General features: G+C 53.0%; 1 protein-coding gene across 1 annotated transcript in view; it reads right to left on the bottom strand.

Moving 5' to 3' along the window:
* Positions 1-7,317: 7,317 nt before the first annotated feature.
* KIRREL3 (kirre like nephrin family adhesion molecule 3) overlaps positions 7,318-15,176 on the bottom strand; it is a 702,914-nt gene continuing 695,055 nt past the window's right edge. Inside the window, exons 16-17 of the mRNA XM_026657944.1 lie at positions 13,457-13,543; positions 7,318-7,761 (exon numbers count right to left, since the gene is read on the bottom strand). Of these exons, the coding sequence (XP_026513729.1) occupies positions 7,318-7,761; positions 13,457-13,543 (531 nt within the window). The remainder of the gene's footprint in view (positions 7,762-13,456; positions 13,544-15,176) is intronic.

The following is a 15,176-nucleotide window of genomic DNA, read 5'->3' on the forward strand; positions in this document are numbered from 1 at the left end:
CTAATAAATTGAGTTGATAAATAACAGCCCCGTCAGGCAGCCTAGCTGAGGCTGCAGGGATCAGGCTAATGATTGTGGGGGGCAGGCTGCTGGGAAGTTTACACACCATGGGTCCTGTCTGCCCCCTTGTGGCCAAATATTAGAGTACAGCTGCCTCCTTGGAATCCCCCATCCGTCAGTGTATAGCCCCATTGAGACCCCTGCAGGTCAGGGGCAGGTAGGTCTGGCTATAGGAGTCCAGCTTGGTTGGGGCCCAGAGGTCAGCGGCCAGGAACTTCCAATAGCTGGAGCTGCCCTTCTTTGTCATTCAAACACCTTCTCCACGCCACCCGTGTGGTGTCCCGTCTCCCTCTAGTGGTGGCTGGATCACATACAGCATTTGGGGAGCCTGGCTAACAGAGCCAACCAGGTCCCCTCGCTCAGGCAGCCGGAGCTCCTGCTTTAAGAGCTGGAGGTGCCTGGTTCAGTCCCTGCTGCCTATGACACGTGCCTCTAGTGTCATGAGAGTGCCTATCCCCTCATCCCGCTGTCGGCCCCCCATGGTCCTGCTCATGCCCCCTTTCGCTCCCACACACTTCCTGAAATTCGAGGCCTCTGCAGCACGTTTAACCAAGTGGATTCCAGTTGCTGGAAACAAAAGTGCTGTTGATTTCAGAGCGGAGCCTGCTTTGCTACGTCCTGGGGAGCCAACCCAGAGCAGGCACGGCACAGACAAGGGAAGGTAGCGTGGCCCAGTGGATAGAGCGCCAGTCGAGGATTCCTGTTCCTGGCAGTGTCAGTGATCGGCTGTGCGATCTCTGGGAAGTCACTGCCCCCTCTGTGTCGGATCCTTGGTCTATTTTGATTGCGAGCTCTTTGGGTGGAGGCTGGTGTACATACGTGGCCCGGATCTCAGTTGGGTTCCTGGTGCTGCTGTGATACTAGAACGTGGCCCTACCCCAGGCCCCATTTAACGTACCGCCCCCTGCTCTGGAGGGACCAGCTCCAGGCAGTTCAGTTGCTGTGGCCCATTCAATCTTTGCCTCTCTGCTGAGATGGCCAGGGATGGTGCTGTGATGTGAGCACTGGCCCATTGTGGGGTCTCAGGCCCGTTCCCAGGCTTTGGGCAGTGAAGTCTCTTGGGGGTGGAAGACCCACAATCCATTGCCAAGCCCCTGAGGTATCGAGGCCCCGCGGGGCACTGTGTGGGCAGAGCTTGCTGGGTCTGACTCGCAAGGGGTCTCGCTCAGCAGTGTCTGCCTTCACTGGTGATAAGGAGCTGAGGGATGCAGAGGAAGCAGCAGGACTGATCTGTTTCAGTGGAGATTGCTGCATAATCATCTCTCCCACTGGGTCCTGATTGCCCAGGGAAGACACTCCCAGCGCCTCTCGCTGAGCGGTTTAATTACTCTCCAGCTAATGACCCAGACCATTGCTGTTGTGGACCGAAGGCCCCATCCTGGAGGTAGCTGGAGGGCCCCTTTGCGCTGCAATGTGGACAGCTGCCTCATTCTCCAGTCTCAGCATCATCGTTACCTGCCAGCTGTCCCATCACCCACCCTGGGCCTCAGTGCTCAGCTCTGGATCCACGCAGGAGCTGCTGGGAGCTAAACCTGGGTTGGAGTGACCCATGCTGGCTCCTCTGTGGAGGGCTGGGGGACTTTGCTACTAGGGAGACTGGTCAAGAGACGCCAAGGACTAGAGCCACGGACACCGAACTGGTCTCTCACTCCTAGTGGTGGTTTTCTGAGACACTTGGTTAGGGTCACTGTGGAGGACATATGCTCTGCCCAATGCAGAGTCCACAAGGTGCTTTGGATTCTCAACCTCCCCTGCCTTCTGGCCATTGAGCTGTTTTTTAACGTCTTCCCTTTAGCTTCCGATTAGCTCTCCCTGTACAGACACTGTGATCGTGTCGTTGTCTATCTATAGCATCCATTGTATGCCTGCATGCATTTAAAAGCCTTGCCTAAGCAGCGGCTTTACCGAGAGAAGGCGGGAGAGAGGACTGATTTTGTATTCAGTTTGCTCTGTTATGCTGCTTTGGTTTGTTTGTTTGTAACTCTGTCCCCCTGTCTGCTCTGGGCATGGAGATGGTACCATGCTGCCGAAATTCTCCCATGCACGCCATATTGCCAACCTCAGGCATTCGAAAAGTCATGAGATCGGTTTAAATATTGTGAGGCTTTTAAAAATATCTTTTGGACTCGTTTTCTGGTTTCTGAGCCTTTTGGGTTGTGTTTTCCAGCTTTTCCCTTTAACCACCAGGGCTCGCAATGTACTTTTTAACAAAAGGAAAGCTAAGATTCTCAGGTAATCACTCCAGCAGTTGGAGCTTTGAGAGAAATCTCAGACAAAATCATGAGAATTAGCCACCCCGTGTACCCAGGAAACCAGCAGGAATGAGCCCAGGGCCTCTTATTCCAGGAACTGGGGAACAAGGATATTGCCCATGCACTTCACATGAATGAAATATCTGAATAGAAGAATTGCCCGGCTCTCCTAGGTGGAAGCACTCCGAGGATGGTCCTTGACACACGGGTTGTCCAGGGAAGCAGGACTGATATGTACGCTTGGGGGTGGGCTGCACCTGTGCATTGCTTTGGACGGTATTAGAATTATAGCCATCACTGTCCTCTGGGCAAACTTCCTGCAGCCACTCTTGATGCACGAGTCCCATCAGGCCCAAAGCCAGAACCCCCCGGCACCCAGCCACGCCCCAGGCACAATGCCACCTGCTTGCTGTCTCTGTAACAGAACCTTTATCAATGGAATTTTGGCCTGTAGCTCCCAAATTCACAAGCCAGGCTGGATTCAGGAGGGGTTTCCAGGGCTGCTCAAAGGAGGGCTGGGGTTGGGCCACCTCTAGTGGAAGTCAGGGCAGAACATGCCTGTTGGAGGGGGAAACCGGGACAGACATTTGACCGATCGAGGCCACAAAGACCCAGGAGTCTGGTTTTCAAGCAGTTAGTCTCTTATCCGCTTCAAAATTGCCAGCATCCACCAGAGCCCTGACTCTCCTGGGGCCTAGCCAGGTTCTTCCCATCCAGGCTTCCTGGCATTCTCTTCTCTAGACATGGCCCGTTCTCACCTGCCTTTGCCTCCTGTCACCTGGGATGTGGCCGAGTTCCAGCTGTGGAACTCATAAAGACTTCTTTAGAACATAGCCATGGGGAGGTCGTGGAAGCTCCTTCTGTGGAGGTTTTCAAAAGGAGGCTGGAGAGCCATCTGCCTTGGATGGTTTAGACACAACAAATCCCGCTTCTTGGCTGGGGGTTAGACTAGATGACCCTTGCAGTCCCTAACCCTAATGATGCACTGTCTGTGGATCCTTCTCTCGGTGGGCTGGCTAACCCTAGAGCTTGACGCCAAGCCGAGCAGGTGGCTGGGGTGACTCTGCGGTGTGGGGTGGTGGAAAGGAGACTGGGAAAAGCAGAGGCCATCTCAGTGCTCTTAGAAAGGGCCAGGAGTGTAAGGTCCCTGCCTCTGCATGTGAGAAGGAAGTGAGTTTCCCCAGTATTCCCAGAGCTTGTCTGCTGGCTGTCCGGATAGAGGCTGAGAGCCTGGTGACAAAACTAAGGCTACCAGAAGGGTCTGTCGTGATGACGGAGTGCTTTTCTGGTCTGGCAGGGGTGTGGAGACACTAGGTCCTCTCCAGCTGTCTCGCCCTGGTGCTGTCCAGACTTGGTTTGTAGTCTAAGGGTTAGGTCTGGGACAGAACCATGTGTACTCGGGGATAATACTGACTCGCCTCCCTAGGGGCCTGGTACAGCTGAACTCACTACTGGCTGTTTGTAAAGCTGCAAATGCTCCAGGGCTATGTGAAGTGTTTCAATCTCTACAGTCGATTGGGCCAGCGGATCCTGGATGCTCCAGCCCGGAGCGTGGTCTACCAGTCGATCGCCGCGGTCCCTTCTCCACTGCAGGTGGGAGCTGCAATTCCCAACTCGAGGAGATGTACCCGCACTAGCTGTGGTCAAGCGAGCGCGCTAGACACAGAGCGTAGCCGGAGGGGTTACCTGAGCCCATCCACGGTGCTAGGGACGTACTCCGTCAGCTCACTGCTCGCACCGGGGCTACGCTCTTTCAGTGCACTAGTTCAATTACAGCTAGTGTGGGTATTTCCACCTCCCGCTAAACGTGTAAATAGCCCCCGTCTGGCGGGCCCCTCCCCTCAGCTACATGGGAAAGTGTGTGTCGAGGGGAGGGGGTTACTACTTCTAATAGAGTGTAGTAGCTGGAAATATGGGAGGGTGTCTCCACAGACCACCAGCAAATGCTCCACAGGCGGCAGTTAGGAACCATTACTCTAGTCCCTCTGCTTCTCAGGCCTTTATTTTCACTTTAATCCTTTAAATCTTCACCCATCACATGCCTCAATCCTCCCAGCTCTGACTTGTCCCCGTGGACTGGGACAGGAGCGAGTCCTGAGCAGAGAATGTCCCAAAGATGTTTACACTTTGTACAAGAAACCAGAGATGGCCAGACAACTCCTTCAGCCCCGTGCTGCCAACCTGCCCCAGCTCTGGGCTGGGGAGCTGGAGGCAATGGACTTGGTCCTATCGCCCAGTCGCCAGCCACCCAAAAGTCACACGTGCCGTGTTCTATAGCGGGGGCAGCAGTGCAGTGGGGTGCGGTGATCCCTAGCTATTGAGAGCTGCTGTCCATTCCACAGCCCCGGGAATGCTCCCTGGTTGCTTTATGCATGAGAGTATTTGCACATAAAGCCAAATTCTCTCCTCAACACTTGTGTAAATCAGGACTAACTCCTCTGAAGCCAAGGGAGTTACTTTGGAGTTACACGGGGAGAACGGAGAGCAGAATCTGGCCTTTTTTACAATTAAAGGGAAACGCTCCTGGGATGGTTTAATCCCCAATATAAATGTCCTTGTTTTTTTACAAATCCTTTAACACCCCCTAGGGTCAACTGAACTGTTCCTATGACTTGTATTTATTTATTTCCCAATTCCAGCTAACATAGGCTTGTGGGGGTTTGATTTTTAATGGGGGTTTGGATTTAAAGAGTGGCATTTGCAATCCAGCATTGAGAGGCAGAAAAGGACAGAGGGTAACATTTTTTTAAAAGATGCCTAAGTGACTTAGGTGCTTAAATGGCACTTACAGAAGTAACTTTGGCACTTGGGGCAGATTTGTGAAGGTAGTAAGGTGCCTAAAGATGCAGATAGGTGCCTGGATGCTTTTGCAAATCTTACTAGGCACCTAAGTCCCATTGACTTTCAATAACATTTAGGTTCTAAAGTGACTTGGGAGCTTTTGAAAAATTTACCTAGTCTGTTCAGTTTGACTTGAGTGATGGAAGTACAGGGACCAAACGCAAACCAAGGGTGAAAAGACCAAAGAGCAAGGGAGGATTTTTCATCTAGAATGAATTTTTAATTTAGATTGCAAGATTTTAGGGGCAGGGCTGGTCTCTTATTCTGTTTGGGCAGTGCCCCGTCCAACGGGAGGCCCTAGATCCTACCATAATAAATATGGCTCAATAGTATAAATGGATCAAGTTCTGCTCTGTTACCACCGTAGCAATAAACCTCTGACCCTTCTGAAGTGCCCCATGGCCTCTGATGTGTTAATGTGAGTCCAGACCTAGGGTGGGCCTGAATTCCCCCACCTCCCCCAAATTCTGCCTCGGAGCCTCTGTCTTCATACAGCGCCCAGCACACTGGGGCCAAAGCCCTGTAATATGAAAGTTAAATGAGAACAATGGGCCAGGCCAGATCCCCACAGCTAAATCAACCTCACACTCTGGCCTATTGGCATGAGATTGTCACACTGACTGCCATCTCTGCCGAGAGAATGACCGTATCAAAGCTGACCCAGCCGGGATCAGCAAAGCCTGCCCTAAGGAGACTCCGTTTTGAAAGCACAGAAGCAGAGTGAAATTGGGTGTATGTGCCCTCGCGGAACAGACATGTTTATTTGATAGCTTCCAAATAACCTGAAAGGGCCCAGACGCAGAGGAGCTTGTTACACCTCTTGTATTAATCTTCCAGTTGTGCTATTGCGGTAATACACAAGCAGCAGTAAGAGATTGCTCTCTGCTGGCATGCCCCCCGCTTTGGGAGGGTCCTCTGTGACTGTCATACCTAACTCAGATAGAGACAGTCCTCCGTCGCGCTGTGTCCAGCAACAGTTCCTGGCTCATGGCAGAGTCCCCTGGTGCATGAGAACTGCTGTGGAGCAGCAGGACGGGCCCCCTCGCGCTGTCTCAGTCCCAAGACACACTGTAATATGATGGACACTGAACACCAAATGAGAGAAGAGAACCAGACTTAGCAGCGTCAGTGCGCCTATGTTACACCACCGCCTGTTACGTTTCTGTTGCGCTGTCTTAAATGAAGCCACGCCCTCTCGTGGTCAGAAAACACGGCTCAGAGTCATGGGGTTGCGAGTGGCGGGACGGGCATGGCGGTGGGTCTGAGATGCAAGCTCCCTGGAGTGTCCTCCTGCGGCAATGCAGTGGAAGTCAGAGGAAGGGCGCTGGGGGAAGGCCTCTGAGCCGACTCCCTTGTCGGCTTCCCAGAGGGAAAGCAGCCCCCGGGGGAGGGCTTGCAGAGGAGAGGAAAGGCAAGGTGTTGAGAGGGGAACCAACGGGCTGTAGCAGTGTGGCCCTGTCTGTGTGTGAGGGGAGACCACCGTGCTGCTAGCCCCCGGGCCAGTGGGAAGCTGCCCCTGTGGCCTGACCGGTGCGGACAGTTCTTGTTAAGTGAAGTAAGTGCTGAAAGGGCGGAAGGCTCATGTGAGGAGGGGCCATGGGCACAGGGTGGTTCTCGGCCCAAACAAAACTCTAGAGGGCTCCTGGCACTCTTCAGGGCACGCATCTCTCTCTCTCCCCAAAGGGGGCACCAAGGAAAACGCCCTGGAAGAGGCTTCTGGTTCCTGGTGGGGGGCTGGGGGCGCTGGGTGCCAAGGTCACGGCAAGGCTCGCCCCTTCCCCTCCCCACAGCGCCAGCCTCCAGGTCCAGCCTTCCTCGTGGTTTGTGCTTGAATCGGTTTGGCCTCGGCTGCCATAGTCTCCCCGCCCTGCAATGGTTAGACGTTGCCCCACAGGGCTAGGAAGGAGACTGCAAGTCTTCTGGGGCAGGGGGAAGAGCTGCTCAAGACACCCCTCCCTCGCCCAGGTACCCCACTGGAGCCAGGGGGTGTCGTTTTACTGTGGACAAAAATGCTTTGGAAAATAAACTCATTAGAACCAGAATAAAGCTTGGGCCAAGATCACTTCTGCAGCTCCCAGCTGCTGGGGGCTCTCCAGCGTCCAACGCCTCGGCCCCTGACCATCCGTCCCCGCCCACCCCACACTGCTGGCCAGGTCCCAGCCGCTCACACGTGCGTCTGCATTCTCCTCTGCAGGGGCCGGCTGGGGTCTGAGTTCTGGGACGAGGACTGTGAGTGGTGGGAGGAGGAGGCCGAGGCCTTGCTGGCCTTGTCGAACTGGACGTAGCCGTCCTGCTTGCCGCTGCTGCTGACGCTGCTGTCGCACTGCGTATCGAGGAAGGAGCTGCTGTCGCTCATGGAGCCCCGCTGGAACTCCCGCTCGCACAGCTCGATGGAGCTGCTGCCCATGCCCAGCACGAAGCGCTGGCTGTAGTCGTAGAGCCGGTTCTGCCCGCTCAAGGTGGTATAGATGTTGGTGAAGGACATGCCCGTGGGCACTCGCTGCTTGTTGGCGGGCCTCAGGTCCGGCTGGCAGCCCGAGAGGGAGATGGTGGGGGTGGAGTGGTGGTCCTTGAAGGTGTTCACGCTGTAGTAGCCATTGGTGGGGTCCTGAAGGGAGAGACAAGTTACTGTGACACAGTGGCCCTTTGGGGGTCTCTCAGTAGCGCGTGTCAGGCCTGATATGCTCACTACATCTAACTCCTAAATATAAACCCACAAGGTGGCATGCAACATAGCATAGGGAAACTAATAACTCACTGCTCATTAATATTCTTGTGTGCTGTATGGATATGTGCTAGAAATGTGTTTGGCAAACAAGGAATAAGCCCAGTCTGCCCTAGACAAAGGAGTGGATATCTGCTTCTCTGACCAGGTTGGTTGTTGGGCAGGGACAACGAAGGTACATTTACATAAAAGGTAAACAAAGCCACCAACCCAGCGAGTGGGGCAGATAGCCTCTTACCTATAAAGACAGGGGGTCTGCACCTCTAGTGATAAGCAACTGAATCAGCTGATTGCATGCAATATTACTGTGCCATACAAGTGTATTGAGTAAGGTCTTTTATGAAAACCTGTAACCCAACAGTGATTCAGATCACTGGCTCTCAACCTTTCCAGACATCTGTACCCCTTTCAAGAGTGAGTCTGATTTGTCTTGTGTACCCCAAGTTTCACTTCCCTTAAAAGTTACTTGCTTAAAACTCAGACATAAAAATACAAAATTGTCACAGCACACTAGTACTGACTTGCTCATTTTTGACATATAATTCAATTGGAATATAAACTTTGTACTTACATTTCAGTGTATAGTATATAGAGGAGTATAAACACATCATTGTATGACATTTTCGTTTGTACTGACTTCGCTAGTGCTTTTCATGTAGCTTGTTGTAAAACTAGGCAAATATCTAGATGAGGAGTTGTACCCCCTGGAAGACCTCTGCGTACCCCTGGTTGAGAACCACTGATTTCAGATCATTGTGAATTGTCCGTATTAACACAATGTGAGGAATTATGGATGATCACTGCTATTCTTTAAAGGCTGTGACCAAACACAGGGAGAAGCAGGTTTTCTCCAGGCAGGAGGGAAGGCAGCTATCTACCTGTCTGCAATGAAATTTAAGCAGTGTGGACTCAAAACATTGGAAGCTCCATTTACATAGGAATCAACAGGGGGATGGGAAGTCAACAGGAAGGGAAGCACAGCAGAACTTTGGGAAGACAGCCTGGTGTCTATACTCCTTCAGGAGAGAGACACTTGGTCTGGATTTCTTTTTCAAAGACTTTATAGTCCAGTAACCTTTGATGGATAGAGAAGGGGGAGAGAACCCCATAGTTGTGCATCCCTTGGGGATTATAGGGGTCGGAGCTCTTGAAATCACAGAATGTTGGGTCCTTCAGCCAGGAAGGCCGAAGTCTCTGGGAAACGAATATAGGTGAGAGTGCTGCTCGGGCATAGAGTGTCACTTGCTGAAGTGAAGGTTTAGAAGTGTATTTTTACGTTTGTTTGTTACTTGATATCACTTACACCGATGGCTTCTTGTTTGTTTTACTATATAGCAATTCAGTGTCTGTCAACCCCCTGGGAACTTAATGAGCTGCCATGTAGTCTCTTTACAGGAGCAATGAACTTAGTAAGGTTCTGTGAGTGCTATAGTCAGGAGGACTGGACGTTGCACGGCAGATGGTTTGGGGGAAATCTGGGACCGAGTGGGTGTTGGGCTGCAAAAAGTAACTGGCTGGTGGAAGCCAGGGTGTGACCTCCTGCAGGCTGGCTGTTGGTGTCAGCGTTGTGCATAATATTGAAGGCACTCAGAATTGCAGGGCAGGCGTGACACAATCCCTTACTGGTCTGGGTTGACTAGTGTCCAAGTTACACATTGGGAACGGAGCACTGGGGAACATCATGATCACTGACCCCCGCTGTTCTGGGCCCCTTCCATCCAAGGACCTTTTTGGCTTGAGATTTCCTCTGGGATTAAGTATCCGCTCCATTTCCTCCCCTGTGCTAAAGCTTAGATCTGCAAAGGTATTTCAGTACCTAAGTCCTATTGAAATCAAAGGGAGTGAGGCACCTAAATACCTTTGAGGATCTGGCACTACCTTACTGGATTTATACTGTTTCAAATGAAGCATTTCTAGGGCTGCGTCTGATAGGTTTATGGAAAGACCAATCACAGAGGACATGAGGTGCGAGCTGGAATGGGGCCCACCAGAGCAGGGGCTGAACTGCAGACCGGCTTCCCCACCCCCCCCTTGCCAAGTTGTTTGGATTCTGGGTTTATGTTCAGGAATCTTGTGACCAGCCGCTGCTTTGGGGGAACATGGCAGAAGTCCTGTCTGCACTACACCATGGCCCCAGGTCAGGGACAACTGTTCTGTAGCTGGGCCCCCAGACTGGTTCTGACTTGTGGGCCCTTGGCAGGCTCATCCTGCTGCTCTAGGACCTGCAATCTGTTCCACTGAGACCTACCGAACTCATGGCACACCAGCCAGGGAACGGCTGGCAGATACCGCTGACCTGGATCAGCTGTAGGCTGGGGAACTGGAGGCAATGGGGTTCCGTGTCCCATTTCCTGTTCCTTGAGCCATCCAGAAGACCCAAGTGAATCCAGTGCTTGTGAGGATGGGGGTGGGAGGGAGCGTTTGGTAGCTCTGCTGCCTGTTTCCTGCAGATGACTGTCACCCGTAAGAAGCTGCAGCTGGCCTGGCCCCAAGCTCCTGCAGGTGCAGATTCTGCTCCCGCTGCCTTGTGACGCAAGGGTCTCTGCTGAAAGCCCCCACTGGCTTTTGCTGCTGCCTCTGTCCTTATGGAGCCGTGTTCTCCTTCGGCAGCCAGACAGAGAGGGCTCAGGGAACCAGCAAGGGCTGAGACAGCCGCACGCTGGAGAGATGAAGACTTCTTCTCTGTTGCTATGGAAACAGCTCGGCTAAATATGATACCTTACTTAGTTATTTCCCCACTCCCAGAAGACAAGGGCAATGATCCCCTTCACTGGACGGGTCGAGCTGAGAGACTGGGGGGTCCCAGCACCCCGAGAGGGCGGCATGTGGGTATCAGGCCAAAGGCCTGGGAGTTGAAAGGCCCAAGCTGGTTTTCAGCCCCTGTGGCTCTCACGCACTGCACCAGGCTGCGGGAGTCTCTTCGTGTCTAGGAGAGACCAGTGCATTGTGACCAGCATGGGGTGGGGAAGGGGCGACCAGGGGACACGTTACCCCTTCTTGCCCTCCAATAAACAGTGGGACCAGTGTGTGGGAGAGCTTCTCACCTACTTTGCAGACTCCAGGCCTGTTCCTGGGTTACAGTGAGTTCTGGGGACATTGGAATATCTGCCCCCCCCCACCTCCAAATGTCACTCCAAATAGTGTTTCTAACTAAACCGTCTCTGGCTGCTTCCCTCCCACTGGGCCGGTCTCTCCTTTGCACTGAGGCTGCGTTAGGCCGTTCTGCCAGTGGGGCCTGAACACCCACTTTCAGTCCACTTTATGCTGCCAGAGCGGTGCAAAGGGATCTTAGTATAAATGAGACTCAGGCCCTAATTCTCCAGCCTCAACTCCCATGCCTCCTGGCTTGGGTCTCTGACCGTATTTACACCCCCTGCGCTGAAGACCTGGGGGAGGGGAAGAGGGAGAAGTTTCTTGGAGACCATGCCATGATCCGGTGTGACTCAAGGAGGGGAATGGGACTAACCCATCTTCCCAGCCCGGGGGGTTTGGCTGCAGCCTGACGCTGCTGCGGGAGTGAGTCATTGCCTTGGCTCTGGGAGGCCGAATCGGCTGGCAGGTGTGCTAAGGAGAAAGCTCTTCCAGAGACAGCTTTCCGAAGAGAACAGCTGGGGCACCTCCCGCAGAGCACCCTCTGGGAGGCTGGGGTTTGTCCAGGCTGACATGCAGCAGCCTGATCTGTTGCAGCCTGGCATGGCCGCATGCGGAGGGGAAGGTGGGAGCACTCTCCTACCTTCCAACTGAGGCCTTGTACACATGACCACTTATGTCAGTGTAACTGATGTCGCTCAGGGGTGTGGGTAAGCCTCCTCCCTGAGCGCTGGAAGTTACACCGACCTAAGTGCCGGTGTGGACAGCACTATGTTGGCAGGAGAGCATCTTCTGCCACCATAGCTACTGCATCGTGTGGAGGTGGTTTTGTTGTGCCGATGGGAGAGCTCTCTCCCGTCGGTATAGAGTGTCTTCACCAGACATGCTACAGTGGTGCAGCTGCGTCACTGTTGCGCTTCTAGTGTAGCCTACCCCTGTAGGCCAGAGGTGTTATTCCTTGACTTTAGCAAAGCTTTTGATACGGTCTCCCACAGTATTCTTGCCGGCAAGTTAAAGAAGTATGGGCTGGATGAATGGACTAGAAGGTGGGTAGAAAGCTGGCTAGATCGTCGGGCTCAATGGCTCGTGATCAATGGCTCCATGTCTAGGTGGCAGCTGGTATCAAGTGGAGTGCCCCAAAGGTCAGTCCTGGGGCCGGTTTTGTTCAATATCTTCATTAATGATCTGGAGAATGGCGTGGACTGCACCCTCAGCAAGTTTGCAGATGACACTAAACTGGGAGGAGTGGTAGATATGCTGGAGGGTAGGGATAGGATACAGAGGGACCTAGACAAATTAGAGGATTGGGCCAAAAGAAATCTGATGAGGTTCAACAAGGACAAGTGCAGAGTCCTGCACTTAGGATGGAAGAATCCCATGCACTGCTACAGACTAGGGACCAAGTGGCTAGGCAGCAGTTCTGCGGAAAAGGACCTAGGGGTTACAGTGGATGAGAAGCTGGATATGAGTCAACAGTGTGCCCTTGTTGTCAAGAAGGCTAATGGCATTTTGGGCTGTATAAGTAGGGTCATTGCCAGCAGATCGAGGGACGTGATCATTCCCCTCTATTCAACATTGGTGAGGCCTCATCTAGAGTACTATGTCCAGTTTTGGGCCCCACACTACAAGAAGGCTGTGGAAAAATTGGAAAGAGTCCAGCAGAGGGCAACAAAAATGGTTCGGGGGCTGGAGCACATGACTTATGAGGAGAGGCTGAGGGAACTGGGATTGTTTAGTCTGCAGAAGCGAATAACGAGGGGGGATTTGATAGCTGCTTTCAACTACCTGAAAGGGGGTTCCAAAGAGGATGGATCTAGACTGTTCTCAGTAGTAGCAGATGACAGAACAAGGAGTAATGGTTTCAAGTTGCAGTGGGAGAGGTTTAGGTTGGATATTAGGAAAAACTTTTTCACTAGGAGGGTGGTGAAGCACTGGAATGGGTTACCTAGGGAGGTGGTGGAATCTCCTTCCTTAGAGGTTTTTAAGGCCCGGCTTGACAAAGCCCTGGCTGGGATGATTTAGTTGGGGATTGGTCCTGCTTTGAGCAGGGGGTTGGACTAGATGACGTCCTGAGGTCCCTTCCAACCCTGATAGTCTATGATTCTACGAACCAGCTGATGCTATTACACCTGCCTACTATATCTGTTTTGCAGCTGCTCCCTGGGAGCTGGGCTCTGAAATGTAGCTTCTCGTGGCTGCTGCCTGAGGCCCAGTGGGCAGGGCACTGGGTTGGCAGTCAGCAAACATCCGTTCTATTTCTGGCTGTGCCTGGGAGCTTGGAGAAGTCCCTGCCTGTCCTTGTTTCCCTTCCGTCTTGTCTGTTCACACTGTAAGCTCTTCAGGGCAGGGACTGCCTCTGCCTAGGTGTTTGTGCAGCACCTAGCACACTGGGGCCCTGATCTCAGCTGGCATGTCTAGGGGCTACTGCAAGTGACATATGATACTAAGGGGTTTAGGTGCCTGAGGCTGGATCCAGGCTGCTGCTCACCTTCAGGTTCTGGAACTCCTTCTCCTCCTCCTTGAGCACCTCCAGCTGCTTGAGGACAGAATCCTGCTGGAACTCTCCTCTGTCCATCTGCAAAACAAGACCAAGTCCCAGTGAGTTTGATGGTGGGGGCTCAGTGGATCTAGCCCTGTCAGTGCAGTGCCCAGAAGGCTGAGTTACACCACACACCTTCCCTGATCTCAGCAACCTGCTCCCTCACCTGCAGGTGGAGCACTGTCACCTGCACCCTGGGCTGTTCCCTCTCTCACCCCCCAGGAAGTCCTTAATCACCCCACTTCAGGTAGGGAGCTCCCCCAACTGTCCACCAACCTCCTAGAGGAGGCAGCACTGGCTGCAAGAGATAACCGCATACTCACCTCCAGAGCAGGAGCTGTGGCCATGGGGGCTGGCGGCCAGCAGGAGCAGTGGTGGAGCCGGAGCAGTGGCCAGCAGTCAGCCCCTGGCAGGGCTCCAACTGTTACCCCACCCCCAGGGTATTTTTAGTAAAAGTTAAGGACAGGTCACTGTCATCCCTGAATTTTTGTTTATTGCCCACGACCTGTTCCTGACTTTTACTAAAAAATACCTGTGACAAAATCTTAACCTTACTCATGAGTCCGGCTGGAGAATCTTGCCTGTATGCTCAGGGTTCTACTGATCACCATATTTGGGGTCGGGAAGGAATTTTCCTCCAGGGTAGATTGGCAGAGGCCCTGGAGGTTTTTCGCCTTCCTCCGCAGCATGGGGCAGGGGTCGCAAGCTGGAGGATTCTCTGCGACCTTGAAGTCTTTAAATCACGATCTGGAGACTTCAACAGCTGAGTTAAGGGAAAGTGGGTGGGTCAGCTTTTGTGGCCTGCATCATGCGGGAGGTCAGACTAGATGACCATAATGGTCCCTTCTGACCTTAAAGTCTATGAGTCTATGAGTCTTCATGACTCAGTCTACGCATTGCTCCAGGCACAGTGGAGTGAGGAATTCTCCTGACTTTGAGCCTCGTTAATAACCGATAGTGGGGTAAGCAGCAAATGCCTTTAGCACAGAGCTCAGGAAGAGAGAGAGGTTTATTTATCTGAATGCACAAAGTTATCAGACAGCTGATAATTCCCCCCTGGCGTTTCTGTGCGCTTGAGAAAGGCCATGGAGGAGGCCCCTAGATGGCACAGGCAGGTCAGGAGATTTCTAATGGCCGGACATGGCTCCTTGCATGTCTTAGTCCAAAACAATGACGGTCAGGGATTGCAGGTGACTGGCTACACTGTTCCAATCTGACCCAGGAAGGCAGCCCCAAGACTGTGTGGTCTTTGGTTGAGTAGCGAAGGGGACCCTGCCCAGACTGATGGGCCTGGAATTTGATCTGCTCCTGTCGACCCCACCGCTCAAGATCTAACTTCAAAACATAGGCTTCAACACGAATCTTTTAAAAGGAGAAAAAACTCTGTGCTAACAAAGTGGCGTATACAACCTGGCAGTCAAAACAGACCCTACAACAACAAACTGCTGTGTGCAGCCCCGACGAAGGCCCAGAGAGGGGAACCGATGTCCCTCAGGTCACCCTGCAGGTCAGTGGCCGAGCTGGGGGCTCAAACCCAGCTCCTTTGCTCCCGCGAGCAGGGCCGGCTCCAGGCACCAGCTGAGCAAGCTGGTGTTTGGGGCGGCAGATTGTTCGAGGCGGCATTCTGCCCAATCCTAGGGCGGCGTGGCCGCTTTTTTTTTTTTTTTTG

The sequence above is a fragment of the Terrapene carolina genome, unplaced genomic scaffold, assembly GCF_002925995.2.
Source record: "Terrapene carolina triunguis isolate 2854851 unplaced genomic scaffold, T_m_triunguis-2.0 Scaffold374, whole genome shotgun sequence".
Lineage (NCBI taxonomy): Eukaryota > Metazoa > Chordata > Testudines > Emydidae > Terrapene > Terrapene triunguis.